This window comes from Kryptolebias marmoratus, linkage group LG13, assembly GCF_001649575.2.
Source record: "Kryptolebias marmoratus isolate JLee-2015 linkage group LG13, ASM164957v2, whole genome shotgun sequence".
In the NCBI taxonomy this organism is placed as follows: Eukaryota; Metazoa; Chordata; class Actinopteri; order Cyprinodontiformes; family Rivulidae; genus Kryptolebias; species Kryptolebias marmoratus.
This window is the reverse complement of record NC_051442.1, coordinates 10,173,850-10,192,920: the sequence shown is the minus strand read 5'-3', so window position 1 is coordinate 10,192,920 and position 19,071 is coordinate 10,173,850. Positions and strand designations below refer to the sequence as shown.

Here is a 19,071-nt window from a genome sequence, read left to right as displayed (position 1 = left end):
TATAAAATGTAACTTGTAAACCATTAAAAATAGATCCATAAGAATAGTATACATGAATTAACTTTTAGCTCTATTATGTTTACAAATGCTTATGCAAATATTCTAATACTTTCATTGCCAACTACCCAAAAAAGAAGAAGTTTGTGAATGACTCTCAGCTACTACCATACCAAAGTTTACCTCCATATCTGTAAAACTGACTGAGTTAGAGCCATTTCTGGGATGGCTAACAGTGATTAGCTGGGGTGGCCATCGTGAATTGGTGTGAATTCAACATGTTTTCAGTAGTAAGAAGACGTACATCCAGTAGTTCAGGGGATATCTGAGTAATAAAAACAGACGTCCGAGAAAGACCACATACTCTGTTCTCATACTTGAGTCCTAAAACTGAAAACAGGTGTGCTTTGTTTGAACTATATTTACATGAAGAAGTAATTTTACGCTTCCTTTTCAATTCTTTGCACATTCTAACAGCGTACCTGAAAACCTTGAGTCCAAGCGTGACAATATTCACCCTTAAAAGGGACACACAACTCCTTCAAAGGTCTGAGACAGCTTTGGTGCACTTTATAGTTTGAAATAAAAATAATAATAAAACCAAACCCAATGAAAATAAAAATCCTGTGGGTCAAACTGGGATGGACTTCTGTTTCCTCGCCTCACATGAACAGACGTACAGATAAGGGGCTTTTGGGGTTTTTTTGTTTCTGGGTTCTGTTATTGTGCAGACTGGTGGCGACCTTCAGAACAAATGAGTCAACATCTCCTCACCACAAAAGGCTAAACACAAACCTCTTGGCCTCGAACGTGAAGCAGGCCGGTCCTGCTGCACATTTTCCTGTTAAAACTCAGTTTCAGGATATATATACATATATATATATATATATATATATATATATATATATATAAAAACCATATTTGTTGGAACTGCTTGTTGAGAGTAAATGTGTCACTGCACCATAAGGCGTTGACTTGACTCAATACCTTTCAGTTATTTGCTGGTTTGTGTGTGAATGTGTTCAGTTTTCTGCTTATTTGTTTGTTTTAAAGCTCAGAAAAATAAAAGCTGCATTTATCTGCAGTTTACTTCACTTTATTTGTGATTACTCGGTAGGTTTTGTGTTGGGGGTTTTTTCGTCCTTGAGGTGTTTCTGGAATGTTTGTGTCACCACCATAAACTGGACAGGAAAAAGAAACACGAGCCTTTCAAAATAATAGCACCAACATCGTCAGCTTGTAAATAGTTAAGAAAAAAAAAAAAAAAAGAAGCTGTTTACAGATGTTTTTTCATACATAATATAAAGTAAACACATATGATATGTTTTGTAATTGAGTAGTTTTCTCACCCATTTAGTTGTTTGATTTATTATTAAACTAAACAATCGACAAATCATCATATTTGTTTAAAACAATTATAGTTGTTTGAATTACATTTTTCATCTTTATATAGCCTGTCATCTATGTTATAGTAGAAAGAGCAACAAAATAAGTTAAAAGTTAAAAAAAAGGCTCCTCCAAAGCCTAGTTCAATTTCAGGAAACAACAATAAAAACATTACATGGACTCTGAACACAGCAAAAAGTTTTTATTAAAAAAAGGTCAAACCAAAAGATATTTTACAGATTAGTAACATCAAGCAGAACAGAAACAGGACAAAATGGAATATTTCACTTTAACATAACAAACAACATAAAACAAGAATAAACATTGTTTTATAAAAAGTATTTTTTTTCTATTTTATTATCTTCTAAGTCATAATTAACTGCTGTGTCTTTTCTCTGTTTTTTGAAATATTTAAATATATATAAACGTTTTTTTTTTAGTGATAAACACTGATGGTGAACAAACTAACAAGACTTGCTTATATTCCGGGCTTTTATTTTGTCTGGAAGAAACCGGAAGTCACGTTCGAGGTCCTGAAAACTTGTCGGTGACTTTGTTTGGAAGTTTCTTCTCCGCCCCTTTCTGGCGGACAGAAACAGCGGGACGGCGGGGCGCAATGACGGCGGAGGCTTCTCCCAGCGGCCGGGTGACGGTGACGGAAGTGGGGCAGTTTCTGAAAAGCCCCCCGGAGGGTTTCTCCGTGGAGGCGCTCGGTTCGGGTTTCCGCGTCGACAACAAAGACGGAGCCAGAAACCTGGTCCTCATCGACGAGTTCGAGTCCGGCAGCGGGAGGGTGGTTTTCCACAACTCCCCGGGAAGGTCAGGGGGGGAAAAAAACTCACAGTTATCTCCTCATATGTAAATAATTCGCAATTAATTATATATTATTTTTTTCCCACGACAGAAAGGTCAAAATGCAGAATTTGTGGGAGTACAGCAGCGTGAGGAAGAGCCTGCTGTCCAAGAGGATCTACCTGCGGGTCTCAGCCTGCGAGCAGAGGGCTCCACATCAGCCCAGAGGTAACTTTCAGTCAGACAGCGTGTTTACGAGCTGCTGGGAGGGGTAATCAGATTACAGGGGCAGCTCAGATCTGAGGCATGTGATAAAATAAATAAGTTCTGATCCAACTGGATGACACCAGGATCATCCTGATGGGTCAGAACCTCCAGGAGTTATGGACTCTTGTAAGATTTTGTGACTTTTCCGGCATTATGCCAGTGGATTCCCACTTTAGCTCACCATAGAAAACTCTGCCCGCCTGTGAAATCCCTCAAAAGTTACACTTTGTGTAGAAACGATCATAAAGAACGACTCGTTGAGTGAATAAACAAACTTTTAACCTCCCTTGTGCGTTATTGGTGGAGTTTATCGCTATAAAACCTCACCTCATAAAACCCTGTTTCTAGACCATGTAGAAAATGGATCCAAAATGGCGTCTACAGCTAGATTTAATGTCGATACAGGAGTTTTTTTGGGACATTGGATGGAAAACAGCAGGTCGATCCGCCACTCGCAGGCAGATTCTCGCCTGCCTACAGATCTGAGGTCGCTCTGACACATTCTCCTGTGATTTCTGCCCCCCTGTGAAACCATCTGTGTCTCCTCCCCCTCCTCCCGTCTCCAGTCCCGAGGCAGTACGTGGTGTCCGTCGACGGCAGGGACCCTTTCATCCGCTGGCAGCTGGAGAGGGGCCTGGACCGGACCATCTCCTCCGTGGCCGGGGAGAGCTACAGGGTGGACGTGAGACTCCCGTTGTGACGCTGTCGTCGAGGTAGGCTTTTTGGTGTCAGGAGTGACGCCGTTTTTTTCTTCCAGATTGACCTGACTGAAGCTCTGGAGAGCTCCGTCACGGAGGACCTGGTGGGGCGTAAACCTGTGTGGAGGGACGCCTCCTTCACCCTCAAGTATCACTCCGATGCCCTCTTCGACTTCCCGCACTGGTTTGGCTTCAGCAAGAGGCGATTTAAGGTAAGCCGTCCGCTGCGCTGCTTTTTTAAATCCTGTTTCTGTCAAGTCGGCTAACACGGCCTCCTCTTGTGTCTCCCGTCGTCGAAGCTGAGAGCGACAAAAAGCAGCTGCGGGTGAGAAACGCACAAGGCCACGAGGAGCTCCTCTGCCAAGTTTTCTGTTGCTTTTCTTCTTCAAGAAAACTGGAAAAGGAAAAAAAGGAGTTTTCTCATCAGACGAACCCGTTGAACAAGCCTCCTGCTCCTGAGGACGGCTGCGTCGTCTGCTGCTGTTCGCTCTTCAGAGGACGGAGAAGGAAATCCCGCTCGACCCCGGCACGATTCGAGCACGTTAAATGTAAAAAAAAACCAAAAAAAAAACAAACTTCATACACGCAGGTTTCCTCTCACATCAAACTGTTTCTATTTATTCTGCAAAGGGACTGAAGAGATTTGGGTCCTGATTCGTTTATTTTGCTGAACAAGAAGTATAAAAGATGCAACAGAAAGAAAAAAAAGAAAAGGATATTAGACGATGAGTTATAAGCGGAGACGGGCCGAGCTAAGGGAAGAGCAGAAGAGCCGATGCGGCGCCGACGATGGTCTCCACGTATTCTTTGTAGTCCTGGCCCAAGAACCTCCCCAGCAGGTAGTTGAGGACGCCCACCACGCTCATCAGGGACAGGAAGCTGATGATGCGCTTGCCGAACAGGTAGCCCGGAGTGCTGCGCCAAAAAAAAAAAGAAGAATTATAAACCTGTAACGGATGGTACGCTGGTTTGGTTAGGAGCGGGTTACCTTTGAGAGGTCTGTCCCAAATATCCGATGAAGTACTTCTGCCTGACAAGAAGGTAGACAATGCCGGCAAAGGCAGCTGGAGCTGAAAACAGGGTCATAACACTCTGAACAAGCTGAAAACAGAGGTTCATAATGAGCTGAAAACAGAGGGTCATAACGCCTTTGAATCAGCTGAAACCAGAGGTTAATAACGCTTTGACCGAGCTGAAAACAGAGGGTCATAACGCTCTGAACGAGCTGAAAACAGAGGGTCATAACGCTCTGAATGAGCTGAAAACAGAGGGTCATAACGCTCTGAATGGCTAGACAGCGTGGATCCAGGTGGTAACTTTGTTAGAATGGAGCCCTGTATGATTTTATTACTCCTCTTTAACGTCAGAAAAGTTACAGGTAAAGCAAACAGGAAGTGGTCTCGTGTTCTTTATTTTGCCCAGAAGAAAACAAATATCGGTGTTTAGTAGAGACACGACTCGCCTGGTGAGAAAAGGACGTACAAGGAGACTTTCAGCTGAATAATCTGAATAAACCTTTTTGCTGAAAGCTGGGCCGTCTTGATATGAGATGCTGTCATTTTAAACGGAGCGTTTGTAGACCTGCCGCAGCTGGAATCAGCCTCACTTCCTGTTTGCGTCCATCCTGAGCAAACTTGTCTCTAAGTGAAATATGGACACGCCGATGGCTGTGATAACAACGGCTACCAACCTATACCTGGGTGTGAATTTGAATTTATCTGCACTCCTAAAGAGAGGAGCCTGATCTGCGTTTAGATTGGTGTTGATTTAACTTCCCTCTGATGAGTTTACAGCTAACTGAACTGTAGTGGGGGAAAAAAGGGTCGCCTGTTTCTCTGGTTTAATGATTACCTTGACTGAGACACAGGCCGGCACACCACATCACGGCCAGGAAGGTGGGGTAGGCATCCATGCAGTTCCGGCTACAAATATAAGCAACAAACTGTAATTAGTTTTTGTTTTTAAAGGAAGCTGCTCTGAAGCAATCACAGATCGGTTGCAGAAATCTGGTAACAAGCTCTGTGTGGCTTGTTGGGGAAATGTTTTGAAACTCTGAAGTAAGTTGTACCAAAAAAGAAGAAAAAAAAAAACAACCTCAAAGCTCAGAGCTGTGAGAGTGGATAAAAAGCGTGAAATGGGGGAAGAAATCGAGGAGCGCGGCTGCTGCAACACGCTGAAATCTGTAGGAGGAAACCGCCATCCCTTCAACTTTTTTTCTTTTTTTTTTCCAGTCCTTAAAATGTCAGACAGGAAAAAACCGACTCGGTCAAAGAAAATGACTCATGTGGTCGTAGGTTTCAAATAGTTTTTTTTTTACACATCAACAGCTAACAGGATGAGTGGTTCCTCCAGCGAATGTTTTCCATTTTTTTCCGCTCTGCTGTGAAAACTTTCTGCATTGCTTAAACACAAGTTTATGCAAATCGCTCCAACTGATGGAAACTTGTTTTATTATTTCCTGTTTTTTCTGTCATTTCATCAGCTGACTTGATTAAAATCAAATAAAAACAAGGGGCAGCTCGTTCCATGTTGAATTTAAAGCTGGGACAGAATTTGGCTCATTTTTTGGGGGGGGGATTGGAGCTAATTCAGACAGTTTGAAGTTTTTTTTTTTTATTGTTCAAACAAACAGACGTGTCCAGCATGTTCTGCATGAAATCTAAAAAAAAATCACTTTATTTTAAAAAATTGAATCTAAAACATGACGACAAAGACTAAAACGATTCCTCTGAACACATTTGAACTTAAACTGGCGCCGCATGTAAAGCGTCATCTCTTCGTTTGAAATCACGACTAAAAGACAGGAAGCAGCTCCGATGTTTTTGGTTTAAAAGACAGGAAGGACGTTGCTGTTTGTGGACGGACGCGCCGACTGGGATAAAGGGACAGTTCGGATCTTTTGGAGCTGCTTTTCGGACGAGCCCAGTTTGGAGAATCGTACCGAGCCGAGAACCGGTCAGAGCAACATTTGTATCACCTTGTTTGACGTTAGTTACTTCAGCAGATTTCTACAGTTTTTTAACACAAACGGTGGCAGCAGCAGCTAGCTGTAGCACACCCATGACAGCCTGGGACACTTTGGAATATCACCATATTCCCACCAGAATAACCAAGTAACAAAAAACTAGTCGTTAGCTCATCCGTCAGATCAGAAATGAACTGTTTCTCCAAACTGAGCGCGTCTGAAGAGCTATCTGCAGCAGGTAAGATATTAATTATCCATAACCTTGCTACATTACCCCACTGTAAGAGGTCTGAACTATCCCTTTAAGACTGATCTGTCACTTAGATCTGGATTTCTGGCTTCAGTCAGATTTCCAGTAACTCTTATAACAGGATGCAAGACTTTCCCAGAGTCGTTAGTTTAATTCTCTTCTTTTACAAACTTATTTTGTCCAGTTTTTCTTGTCCTTTCTTTCATTTTTTTTTTTAATTTGTCCTTCATGTTTTACATTAAACCATATGATCATAACAAGATGATGATTTAATTAAATTAAATCAGGATTTCCTCCTGGGGATCACCTCTCAGCGGGAGTGATTTGAGTGAAAAATGGCCCCGAAGAGAAAGAAGATCCAGCCAAAAACTACACACGGCACGGAGCAAACCATTGCCTCTGTAGTTTGAGGGATTTGTCAGACTAACAGAGGGATGTGTGCTGTGAAAAAAGCGGACTTACTTGGCACAGGACACTCGCTCGAAAGCAGTTCGGTTGTTGCACTCCCTCTCCACCTTCTGAGCAAAAAACACTGGCAACCCAAATTTTAAAAAAAAGCATTAACCAGTTGTCTTTTTCTGGAAGACAGAAAGCACATTTTCCCCCCTCCATCATCCTCACCGTTCTGAAGAGCACTGATGAGTGTGACGATGACCAGGAGGAAGATGTTTTCCACCTCCACCCTGCAGGACTCCATGGCTGTCTTGGTGCGGAGCTGCTGGATGCAGAGGGCTGAAGGTGACACCAAAAGCTGCTCTCTCCTGTCCTGAAACACACACACATTTAATTTACACCCATGTCATTATTATTCTCCGTCTGTGACATCCTTTACTCCACACACACACACACACAGCTTCCTCTTTATGTAAACGATGCTGTGGCTCAACACACAGGTTGCACGCTTACTTCCTCTCCGTGTCTGTGCTCACATGCAAACCACACTGATCCACGCTTTTGCAAATGTTACCTCTGGAGAACTTTCTGGGAACTGTTTTTAATATTTATGTGTAGGCAGGAAGCACCTCAGAGGAGCAGGGGGAAACAAACACAAATCCACAGTTGTAGCATTAAGATAGCAAGGGGCAACAAAGTTGTAAATAGTTCCCTTCTGTGCTGTTTTATTTTAAATGTGCAGCTGTGTCAATTAACTGTAGTCAAACAGCGCCTACATGTGCTGGGAAATGGAAATGCAGCTTGGTCTTTTTTCTTTAAAAAAAAAAAACTAGGAATGAGACAGCAAAATCTACACTGCTTTTAATCATTAATACAATCACAAACTATGATCTCTGAAGGATTAGCTGATAGATTGACTGAAGTGATGGACACACCTTCCTAAAGAAATATCTAAAATAGTTATTCATAACGAACATTACACCTGCAAATATTCACGTCTATGTCGTATTGTGGTAGACTTACATCGGTGTATGTAGTCAATATGACTAACTCGTGCACTCATAAACACAACACCATTATTTGGTAAAGGATATAATCGAACCCGACCAGATTTTTGACACGCTTCCCATATGGTCTAGCGGTTAGGATTCCTGGTTTTCACCCAGGCGGCCCGGGTTCGACTCCCGGTATGGGAACGGTACATTTTTATTTATTTTTTCCCTCTTTTATTCTCCATCTTCCTGCTTCGTCTCCTTTTCTATGTCTACTTCCTTGTGGCGTAAACTCTTTTACAAAAATGTTGCACTGGAAGAGCATCTTGTATAAATCCGAGTCCTCGTGTTTAATTCACACAGCGAAGGAGAACATTAAGATTTGCCTTCAGGTATAATTACTCTAACTTCTGAACGCCCTCAAAACTTAAAAAAATATATAATCTTGGATAAAACCATTAGTGACCAAAATCTGACATTTCTCCCAGCTATAAAACTTTTTATGCTCATATGAGAAGTTTACCTTCAATTTGCATTTTTAAAAAAATCATTCCCTTAACCTCTCTTTATAGAGAACAGATGCATGCTGTGAAATGCTCAAGACAAATACAATTTAACAACTTAAAGTAGATCAAATATAAATATTTAATTCCTTTGACAACAAAACTTGTTGGGGTGTCGTTAGGCTTTTAGCACAACAAATAACATACAAGATTCACCTGAAATATTTATTCACTGACAATAAAAAAGGCAAAGTTTCAAGTAATTTGTCAAAAACAACAAAAAACCTCTTTAAACAGTGCTTCTACACAAGCCTGTTATTACAGTAAAGTGCCAAATTTAGGGAAAAATAAAACATTTCCGTGATTCAACCAACTATCTGACAAACTCCATCCATCAGTCTTCACCAACGTCAGCATATCTGACACGTAGTTTGAGTTTCCTGTTGTTGCCGCCCGCAAACAATGACTAGCACCACAGGTTAGATTAAAAAAAAAAAGTAAAAGTTCAAGTGCACCCGGACTGGATCCGTGTCAGCTGGCCTCAAAGCCACTGAGTGAGAAAGTCCTCCAGGAAGTTTTCGGTTTCTGGTACGCTGGTACCACAGCCGGTCTGCGACGCGGCGCCTCCACCCTTCATCGCTCCGTCCATGTTGTCTGCCCCGTCCCGCCCGTTGCTCAGCATCTCTAAGAAGCCGGTGCTGTCCGGCGAAAGGTTGCTGGCTGTCGTCGCTGGCGACAGCAGGTCCGACAGGAAGTCGTCGCCATCGCCGCCCGAGCCGTCGTAGGTGCTGGAGGCCACGGTGGAGGGGGAGTTCAGGTCGGTGCTGTCTGGTTGGAGGCGCTCCTGATGACCCAACAGCTGGTTCAGCTTCGCGAGCTTCTTCTTCTTAGCTTTCAGCTTCTTGATCAGCTTGTATCGGAGGGCTTCCGTTTCGCTGAGGCCCGGGGGCACCTTGGAGCTGCGGTGTGTCTTTAAGGACGTCACCGCGGGGGGTGCGGGGGGGTTTGCAGTTAGAGTTTGAAACGGTTTTGTGTTGCCATTGGGCAGCGGAGGGGACGGCAGCGGACTGGTGGAGCTCTTTGTGCCGAAACCGCAGTACATTTCGGCAGCTTTTGGCGGGAGCTTCAAACTGTCTGTAATGATCTGTGGTTTAGGGAGTCCTGGAGGAACCATTTGTCTTTTCACAGGATTGGGAGTCGAGTGAACAGGCTGAGAGGACCTCGCTTCTGTGCGTGATGGGGGTTTTGATACGGGCTTGTGGAGATGGGACAGAGGGTGTTTACTCAGCAGGAACGACCAACGGGCGTTCTGATCTAACGGGGGACTTTTCTGGCTGGTGGACAGAGGCGAGGTGTCGGTCACTGACTCAGGGGACGCTTGCCGTGCGACTTCGGCGGGCGGCGAGTTGTCCTGAGCAGCAGAACCGACGGCCTCCTGACCGACTGCTGCGGGGAGCTCGAAGGAGGCAGCTGGTGAGGTCTGAGGAGCTGCTTCTGAAGCCGCCGCCTCTTCGCCTCTCCGCTTGCTAATCGTCTTCGTTTGGCTCGTCCCTCTCCCTCGTCCGCTTCTGGCAGCAGGCGCTGACGTTGCATCAGTGGACGAGCTGTCCACTGACTCAGGGTTCGATGAGCCGAGGGTCGCAGGAGGCTCGGCATCAGCGCCGTGACACATGTCGCCACCTGCTGCAGGGAGCGAGCTGTCTGGCGAAGGCGCCGGCCCTTCGGTCCTTGCGTCCTCCGTTCGCTGGTGGCCGTTTAAAAGCTGCATTCCTGAAGCAGACGAGTCGACTTCAACCAGAGTGAGGGTGATGATGTCGTTGTGGCTAAGGCCCTCGAAAGCGTCGAGCAAAGTTGTAGACCCGATTGACGTATCAACGCCAGCCGTAACTGTCGTGTCCATTAGGCTGCTGTCTTTCTCTGTGAGTGCGTCTACGATGTCCGTGTCGTTGTGAAGCGTAAGAAGAGACTGATCCAACGGCTCGTCTACCCTCAGGTGATTTAAACTCGGTGTTTTTGCCTTCTCAGCTGCGGGTTGTTCAGCTAACGTGTTCAGAGGAGAACCAGCTGGGGGGTCTGCATCGTCCTCCACCTCCCAGAAGACGACGTGCATCTCATGAGCAGGGACCTGCAGCTTCCCATGGGTCTTAAAGTCTGGGTGCTGCAAGTCGTCGTATTCCAGCCACGATTCTGTAGAAATAAACACAAAAACCTTTAATTACACCTTTCAGTGCAGCTAGAGTTCATTTCTTCTGTAAGGCCGTGGTCAAATTTGTCACAACAACAAAACACAAATTATGAAATTTAAACCAAAAAAACACCCGCCTGTAACCAATCATTTCTTTAAAAGAAACATGTTTAATTTATTTTTAATTTACTCAAACCAGGGGGTCTGCAGCGGCGCTCTGCAGCTTTGACCAGAACTAACATGGAAATAAATATTTAAATTGATAACCATGATAGGAAAATACTTGAAATCTCCAGCATTCTGATAACATCAAGAATCAGAAGTCACTGCATGTCTTTGATAAAAAAAAATTTGAATACAATTTGAATTAAATGAAAGTCTGCCTTTATGAAAGGATATTTATCAAGTTACAATTAAATGTCCTACAGGCTTGAGTTTCATCTTCACTCTAACTTCTTCTTTCGGCTGTTCCCTTTTCTGTGGCTCACTCTGTCTTCTGTGTCCTCTGTCCTCACTCCAGCTACCTCCATGTCCTCTCTGACTGCATCCATATGTCTCCTCTTTGTCTTTTTCCTGGCAGCTGCATGTCTAACATCCTTACACCAATATAGCCACTGTCCCTCCCTGCACATGTCCAAACCATCTCAGTCTGGCCTCTCTAACTTTATCTCTCAGTCCTTCGATCTGTGCTGTACCTCTGATGACCTAATTCCTAATCCTGTCCGTCCTCGTCCCTCCCAAGGACAACCACAGCATCTTCAGCTCTGCCACTTCCTGTTCTGTCTCCAAAACGTCCAACACAGCCGCTCTCACCACTGTCTTTAAGCTTTGCTGCTGCCCTTTTGTCACAAATCACTCCTGAAACTGTTCTCCATCCACTCCATCCTGCCTGGACTCTTCTTCACCTCTTTTCCTGGACAGTGGACCCTAAGTCCTTGAAGTCCTGCACCTTTGTGACCTCTGACCTCCTTGTAGCCTCACTGTTCCACCTGCCTCCTTCTTACTCACACACAAACTCTGCCTTTCTACGTCTGATTTTCAACTTCATCCCTCCACCTCTCCAGGTCCTCCTCCACCCGTTCCTTGTTCTCACCAGCACCCTCAAAGCTAAGATGGCACCTGTGGTGCTCTTTCTTGGCATAAAACCAAACTGCTGCTCACAAATAGTCGCCTCTTGTCTCAGCCTAGCCTCCACAACTCTCTCCCAGATCTTCATTATGTGGCTACTAACTTAGAAAAGATAAATAATAACAAAAATAATAAAATTATGTGTTAAAATACATACCATCATTCCGAATCCAGGTGACAAAGTGCCTGAGTCGATGATTGAACTGTATGACGGTGGTGACGGAGTAACGTCTGCCCTGGAAGCTGAAGGTGAACGTACCGACGTCCCCGTCAGGAAGCCCCTCCACAAAGTGCAGAGCAAACACCGGAGGGACACTACACCACAGAGCACAGGCTTGGTTAAATAAGTGTAGATTACAGAATACTTTGGCATTATTATTCATCATCATCGTTTTTTTGAAGCCACTGCACCATTTTTGACCACCTTAAATAAACCCTTGTGTTCTCGCTTTGCATATAATACTGTAAATAAAAGCAAATTTACAAACATCACATGGTCTGGTCTAAAATGTGGAGAACGATGAATGCTTTGAGCCTGTTCTTAGTCAGCTGACAGTCTCAAAAGATGAAGGGAGGCTTAAACCCTTTAAAAGCATTTAACAGATGTGATCACGCTTTAATCAAACAAAACAAGGCCTGTTTGAAGGCCATCGACAAACTTTGATAAACTAAAGCAGGAATGTAAAATACAGCAACTCTAAAGTCCTCCACAACAATGTGAGGAGTTGATAAGATTGTGAAGATGTTTTAGCCATTTTAGCTTTGTTTTTGTTAAATAAATGACGACAGTGTAATATGTCTTATGGTGACTTTCATATTCACAGCATTTTAAGACCAGATCTTTTATTTAATAAATAATAACACCTGGGAATAAAAAAGGTGTACTTATTTTTGACATGTTCTTATGTGTGTTTGTTAAAGCGAAGTTCAGCAGGCTGTTATTCCAGCACGGAGTTTAAACCGTACCTCTCCAGCGACATTGTCCTCTTCTGGTTCTTCTTGCCACACACGTTGCACACAGATAAGTGAACGGCGTTGAGGGGGCGCCAGTCAGGCACGATATTTGTGAAGGTGGGGAGAGTTTTCACAACCCTGAGGGGGAAAAAAAAACAACAAAGAACCACGAACGTTACGACTCAAACCTCAGCAATAATTCAACAAATCAACACAGCAAATGTACAGAAAGGAGTGGGCAGTGGTTTTAGTAGTTTAGTTAGAACGGACAAACTCAAAGAATCAATGCAACTTTTTTTTTTTTTTTAACACTGGCACCTGGTGGCACGCCAAGTTGTTTCCTAAATGTGCTTTTCAAATTGAAGAGCTTCTTTGACACACAAAATAATAATAAAAATAAACCTAGTCCCAGCCTCTTTTCTACCATCATAGTTTATTTTGAAAGGATCATCAAGTGGAAACTGTGGCGACAGGTGAGCTCAGCTACGTGTGTCCATCTCCTCCCCATGCTGAGCCACAGGGCCGGTGAAAATAAAGAAACTTGGCAGAACCCACAGCTTGTTTCAGCTGCTGGACTCAGGCGGAGTAAACTTTATTTCACTACAAGCCCCAATCATGTGAGGTTATCGTTTTAGGTAAAACCACGAAACGCCCGATGGCCCTACGTCGTAAAGCGGCAGCTGACATCAGTACTTGTTAGGATGGCATTTTCTGCTTTTCAACGGTTTGTGGTTGTGCTGAGACTTGTGATATATTAATTAGCCCCGCATGAGTAACAGATTAAGTAAGCACGCTGTGCTGTGAGAAGCATGCGGCGCTGGAAGTTGTTATTTGTAGCGGAGGAAGGTGGACGAGACCAGGGGAACGGGGGTTAAATATGCAAAGAAAATAAAATTATTTGTTATAAATTCGAAGAGCGTTTTGGCTTAAAATGCCCATCCCTTCATACAGCAGCATGAAATAATTCACACCATATTTTACCTTCTGTATGTTGTTTTAAACCCTTTTTAACCCCCTCTAACCCTCTGACTCTAAACATTTCAGTCAGCAACACGCTGCCTCTAATAAGACAGATGTTTTCCAGCTGTTCAAAGGCAATTCAGACTCTAAAATACTCTTTGTAAAGCATTATCTAAATCAGTGATTTATTAGTGCAGCTTACTGATAATAGATGAATCATAATAATGAAACAAGACAAATGAAGAGCTAAAAACGCAGAGTCGTAGACCAGATTCTGAAAATATCTGCCTTCACTCTGATAATATAATACAAAACAACTTATGGGTTTTCAATCACTACATATTGATGCTTTTCATTCAGTCCTTGCCTTCGACACAAACTACTACTGCAAAGCTACAAGTAGAGTCACTTCAAGCAGATAAATTACTTATTCAGTCTTCAGCTTTTTACCTACTTTAAAAGAGGAATTTCTAAGCGTATTTGTAATCTAACAGTGGTGATAAATAAGGATTTTACTTTTACCTCACATAGAGTCATTATTTTGCTTTATGGAGGTAGAGCGTGGCTTTCCATAACTGTTTTAGTCTGCTGTTTACTTCACAGAATAATTATTACTGACACAATTTAGTTTGAGCTTTCAGTCTCCTCATGCCAAAGTTTCCGTTTGATATATGATATTCATCCCTCACCTTTCTTTTGTGACAACCTCACACTCGCTGCACTTGAACTCCCAGCGAAAGGAGGACTGGAAGAGGTGCTCCGCCCAGGAGTCCGCTGTGAGGAGAAGAGGCATCGCAAACACGGGGGTTTCCCTTTGACCTGAAAACAACACAAACAGTGAGTTTAGAGCATCTTCACACGGCAGCAGCAGCAGGTACGTTAGACAGTTCTAAATAAGCTCAAACTGGGTGAATGAGACGTGTTTGTTACAGCTTAGATATCCTAATTCTTCACATTTAAAAACACAGAACAGATCTCTGCTCTTCAGCATTTATTCCCCCTCTTCATTTTTTTTACTGTTATTGTTACTCTGCTGAAACAAGCAGGAGAAGCAAGTCGAGGCCTGTCACTTTCTGGCATTATCTGGTGATAATAGATACTTTCAAAGATTAAGTTTAACTCCAGCCTCCAACACAATGACTCAGTGGAGTTTTGAGGCAGGAAAGCGAGACGCCAGGCAGATAAGAACGCCGTGCGTGTCCCTAAGAACAAAATAACCGTGCGGCAGTAAAAGGCTTTAGTTTGTAGATGTTAAATGTGAACTTTTACGCTGCGTGAAAAATACCCGCTTACATTTTTTTTGAAGGAACTTGTCAAAACAGGACAGACAGCTGTAGGTAAAAGGTTAGGAGAGGAATATTTCAGGTCAGAAAGCTCTCAGAGCAGGGTCGGTGCTGTGAATGTCTCCCTCTCACTTATAGCTGCCGACCTCTGGAGATAAAAACACTGTTTGTTGTGAGGTGCCTTCCTTATACTACTAGTATTGTTATTAAAATGCGCTGACTAACCATAAGGCAGGCAATATGCAGGATAATGCATGGAGACTTCAATCAAATTAAAAAGTGACATTTAGATTGGCTTTTGTTTATGGGGTGACTGGCTTTAGATCAAATCAAATCAAATTTTATTTGTATAGCACATTTCAGCAGCAAGGCATTTCAAGGTGCTTTACATAATTAAAAAACAAAATAAAAACAGCATGTGACAATGAATAAACAGTAAGAAAGAGACAAACATCAAAAACCCGCACTCTAACCCTAATTTAGCCATAAGCAACTCTAAACAGGTGGGTTTTAAGTTGAGATTTAAAGGCACCGAGTGTTTCAGCTGTTTTACAGTTTTCTGGAAGTTTGTTCCAAATTTGTGGTGCATAGAAACTGAAAGCTGCTTCTCCTCGTTTGGTTCTGGTTCTGGGGATGCAGAGCAGTCCAGAACCTCTGCTTTGTGACTTTAGAGCCACACGACTTCAGACCAGACTCCGTTCTTTTCTGCTAAGAAAACTAAGAAACATGCAGCTTCATTACAGGCGGGTGGATTTGAGCTTACCCAGAATGCAGTGCAGTTTGGGCTGCAGCAGTTCGAAGATGGACATCCGGAGTCTCTGCAGATCAGCGTCGGCCTTTTGCAGCACGGGACGTGGCACCCTTACGACCCCATCTAGTCAAAAAGAACTCCGGTTATTTCAACTAAAACCGTTTCCTGACTGTCCCTGTTCTCTGAACTCAGCTTTACACGGGTTCCCTTCTAAACATTTTCATTTTTTCCTGTAAAAATAATACATGGCTGATGGTTTTTTTTCCCTTTTCTTTTTAAACAATTTGTTTTATCATAGATACAAACCAAATAGGTGTATTTTTTTAAAAATTCAAAAATACCAGATAGAAATACCTGAAACGAAGCTGAAGTTTTGATCTTTCACACACAACGTTTTAAACTCACCTCCTCCAGTTTGTTGGTGCATCTGGACGGCGGCACAGACGTCTTCATATCCTCTCATCAGCTGCCACACCGACGAGTGCCGGGGCTCATCTTTAGGTTTGCATCTTCTTAAAGTTCTACAGTTCACCAAAGCAGCAAGCAGCGAATCCAGCCAACACAGGTTGTCGCTGTTCCTCCAGAGCAGCCATTTTGGAACGAATACGAGTTCTTCCGACTGCCTCGATGACAAAAAAGACAAACCCTCACTCTCTGAGCTGACGCCTTCTGCGTCTCCACTTCCAGCGGTGTCTGCATTTAGTGATTTCTCTTCTCTGGGTGTTGTCTGCTCATCGCACAGAGTCATCGGAAATTCAATACCAGTTGAAGAAAAGTCCCGACTGCTGCATCCATTCAAAACAGGAGCATTCTTCTCCTTAAAGCCGTTCTCTGATGCACCGTTAACACCAAGGTGAGGACAGAGCGAGGGCTCGGCTGCAGCACTGTTCACCAAAACATCTGACGAGTGTCCAAACGGGGCTGAGCATGAAGGAGGAGCAACATCCTCATCTTGAAGTGGATCCCATCCGTCTGTTTCCGTCTCCACGCAGCCCTTGTGGTTTCCATTAACCGTTTCACTCGGAGTTTCTGGTACTGCACGCAGGCCATTTGTATGAGGATTCTCAGATCCATCGTCTACCTGCTGTTGTGACAGCAAACTGGCAACTTCGCTTGATCGGAGACGTTTAACTGGAGATTCAATCGTGTCCTTTTCCAACTCCAAGCTATTTTTTCTTTTGTTCCCAACGACGGGAACCGTGGGAGCCAAACTGGACAGAACATCCTCCAAGGGCCTGGTGACCAGAGGGAAAAGGCACTGTGTGGGAGTGAATAACCAAGTTAATAAGAGCTAGGAACGTAAATGTGAAATATAAATGTGAGAATGTGTGTGTCAGTAACACCAGGATTCACCTGTGGGTTTGTGCAGAGAGTGATGGACTCCTGGAGGTTGATGTGATAAGAGCGCAGAGCGTAAGTGAGGCCCTTCGAGGTGCACCAGGGACAATGCTCCAGTGATTCAGCTCTTTCCTGAACCTAACAAACAAAATTAGTTGTATCACAAAGTCACAGGCATAAAGTAAGTCAGAAAGTTAAAAAGAAACATGCATTTGTTGCAACATAAATAAATTTAAATTACCTTTAATTTAGAAACCAAACCTCTTCCACTATCAGTAGAATTATTTTATATGTTTTAAAATAAAGTTGATTTATTTATCAAGCATACAAGCAAGAATAAGGTTGGGAAGATTTCTCTTTTAAGGTGTTTATCTATCATTAAATGTTTCTGTAATACAGGAGAAGCACAACAACACTGATGAAAACACAGTATTGTTCAATGTCGTGACATGATTCAGTCACCATGTCTTTGATTCTTCACATCATTCAAGCAACCCAAAATACTTTCGCCTTTTACAGTGTAAAGATTTCCGTTTTTTTCTCTCCTTCTTTAATTAAATTTAGATTGGTACTGCCCAGTCACAGTGTCTTTTCAAATAGGATTCAGCTTTGCGCAAGTGACCACAAAGAGAGGCAGACAAGAGCGTCACTGACTTTTCCCAAATACCCCGCCTGTGGCGAGGCCAAAGCCTCCAAACCAGTGTCTTCACCAGTCATGGACAAACAGCTGCTGCTCGTCTTCGGATCCACGGCTGTCCGGTGCCATTCGAAGAACAAAACCATGTCACCGCAGCCCGGCTCGCCTCAAGAGGGGCTGAAAGTGTTCAAAAATATAAACAACCACAACAGAGATGTTAAAAAAATCATAAAAAAGATACATGGGGGGAAAAAACACTAATCTTAAAGTTTGGATCAACGTAAGGACCCATAAATATCTTTTATTGTGCTAGAAGCAATGTTGCAAGTTTATATATTTATATTTACCCAAAATTTGACTCATAATTATCCTTTACTTAATTTTTACTTGAACTCATTGTATCAGTAATCTACTATATCTACTAAACAAATATGCTAGTTTTTTTCTGTGAATAAAGTGTGGTTTTGCATTCCAAAGAGAGGACAAAACTAACAAACACTGGAGGAAAAAACCCACCACCAACACTGTCCTCTGCCGCTTCTTTTTACACAAAGCTACTGTGTTTATATCACAAAAAAACTTGTTTTAACTCCCATAATCAGGTTAATTGGACTGATGATTTATTTTTAAAACAGCCAAACCTAATCTAATTTATAACTTATTTGCCCTTTTATTCAACTGTGCATACATAACAAGGACTATATTGTTGCATTATAATATTTTAGCTAATATCAATGACACTAAGAAGCAAAACTACTTGCTAAAGAAAAAAGTACTTCATGATCAAACTACCTTAAATATTATTTGTATGCAGGGTCGTGTTGAAAATCCATCCCAGTTATTTTTTGCCGCTTTGAGCCGAGTCCATGACTTTTAGCTGTGATAACACCACAGAAGTGTTTTACATTTTTGCAAAAAGAAATTAATTACAACAGGTTAACTTCAAAATAACATTGAGTGTACTTGGCATAACATAATTTAGACTTACAACAAATATATGAATAACTTACTAGTAAACTAGTATATATTTTATACACAAGATACGTGAACAATATTATGTCCATATTATATATTATATTTGAACAATATATTCTACTTAGGCCGAACATGCAGCTCTGACTGATAGCATGATGCTAATGTTAGCCTAAAGTCGGACAATAAATAAAGTTGTGATCACGTTTAAATTTCCCTTTAAGTAAAAGAATATACATACCGAACACCGCGTTGAATTGGGCTTTACAGTAAGCTGCCGGTGAGGATAAGCCGTCCATGCAGGGCTACAATCTTTTACATTCGCGGGTGAATTGTGTCCATGTGCATCGTTTGACAAGCCCGTAAAAGAAACGTTCGATTTCCGTTGCCGCCAGTTGTGCGTCGGCCTTTGTCTTCCCCATTTGTAAAAAAAAAAAAAAAAACTAACAAAAAACGAACGTTCCGCCTGAGCCACCCATTCGGCGGTTCGGTGAACTGCAAGAGCGTGTGGACAAGTTATTGTTCACGTTACGGCACGCAAGCACATCGAACCAGCGCTAACCGGTTTCACTTATTTAAAAAAAAGCTTAGTCACATTTATTCACGCTGGGAATTATTAC

At 42.7% G+C, this 19,071-nt stretch overlaps 3 protein-coding genes and 1 non-coding gene across 5 annotated transcripts; 2 read left to right on the top strand and 2 right to left on the bottom strand.

The window, feature by feature from the left end:
* Positions 1–1,964: 1,964 nt before the first annotated feature.
* LOC108236883 (mesenteric estrogen-dependent adipogenesis protein) lies at positions 1,965–3,762 on the top strand. Its single transcript, XM_017417928.3, has 5 exons — positions 1,965–2,202; positions 2,288–2,403; positions 3,009–3,124; positions 3,200–3,352; positions 3,440–3,762. The coding sequence occupies exons 1-5, from the start codon at positions 2,000–2,002 to the stop codon at positions 3,467–3,469; spliced, it is 618 nt and encodes a 205-aa protein (XP_017273417.1). The 5' UTR covers positions 1,965–1,999; the 3' UTR covers positions 3,470–3,762.
* LOC108236884 (arachidonate 5-lipoxygenase-activating protein) lies at positions 3,534–7,200 on the bottom strand. The gene is made up of 5 exons (XM_017417929.3): positions 6,977–7,200; positions 6,818–6,887; positions 4,992–5,062; positions 4,129–4,210; positions 3,534–4,055 (listed from the first exon to the last, which is right to left on the bottom strand). The coding sequence occupies exons 1-5, from the start codon at positions 7,050–7,052 to the stop codon at positions 3,893–3,895; spliced, it is 462 nt and encodes a 153-aa protein (XP_017273418.1). The 5' UTR covers positions 7,053–7,200; the 3' UTR covers positions 3,534–3,892.
* A 672-nt stretch (positions 7,201–7,872) lies between these two features.
* On the top strand, positions 7,873–7,944 carry trnae-uuc. The gene has a single exon. It is a non-coding gene; the product is annotated as a tRNA-Glu (tRNA).
* A 422-nt stretch (positions 7,945–8,366) lies between these two features.
* uspl1 (ubiquitin specific peptidase like 1) lies at positions 8,367–18,864 on the bottom strand. 2 transcript variants are annotated; one of them, XM_025006327.2, is made up of 10 exons: positions 18,693–18,864; positions 18,272–18,356; positions 17,497–17,656; positions 16,858–16,980; positions 15,910–16,762; positions 15,517–15,627; positions 14,160–14,289; positions 12,523–12,648; positions 11,714–11,871; positions 8,367–10,430 (listed from the first exon to the last, which is right to left on the bottom strand). In XM_025006327.2, exons 3-10 carry the CDS (start codon positions 17,623–17,625, stop codon positions 8,785–8,787), a joined length of 3,276 nt encoding a protein of 1,091 aa, XP_024862095.1. In that variant the 5' UTR covers positions 17,626–17,656; positions 18,272–18,356; positions 18,693–18,864; the 3' UTR covers positions 8,367–8,784. The 2 variants fall into 2 exon arrangements, with proteins under 2 accessions (XP_024862095.1, XP_024862096.1); XM_025006328.2 differs by lacking the exon at positions 18,272–18,356.
* Between the last annotated feature and the right edge of the window lie 207 nt (positions 18,865–19,071).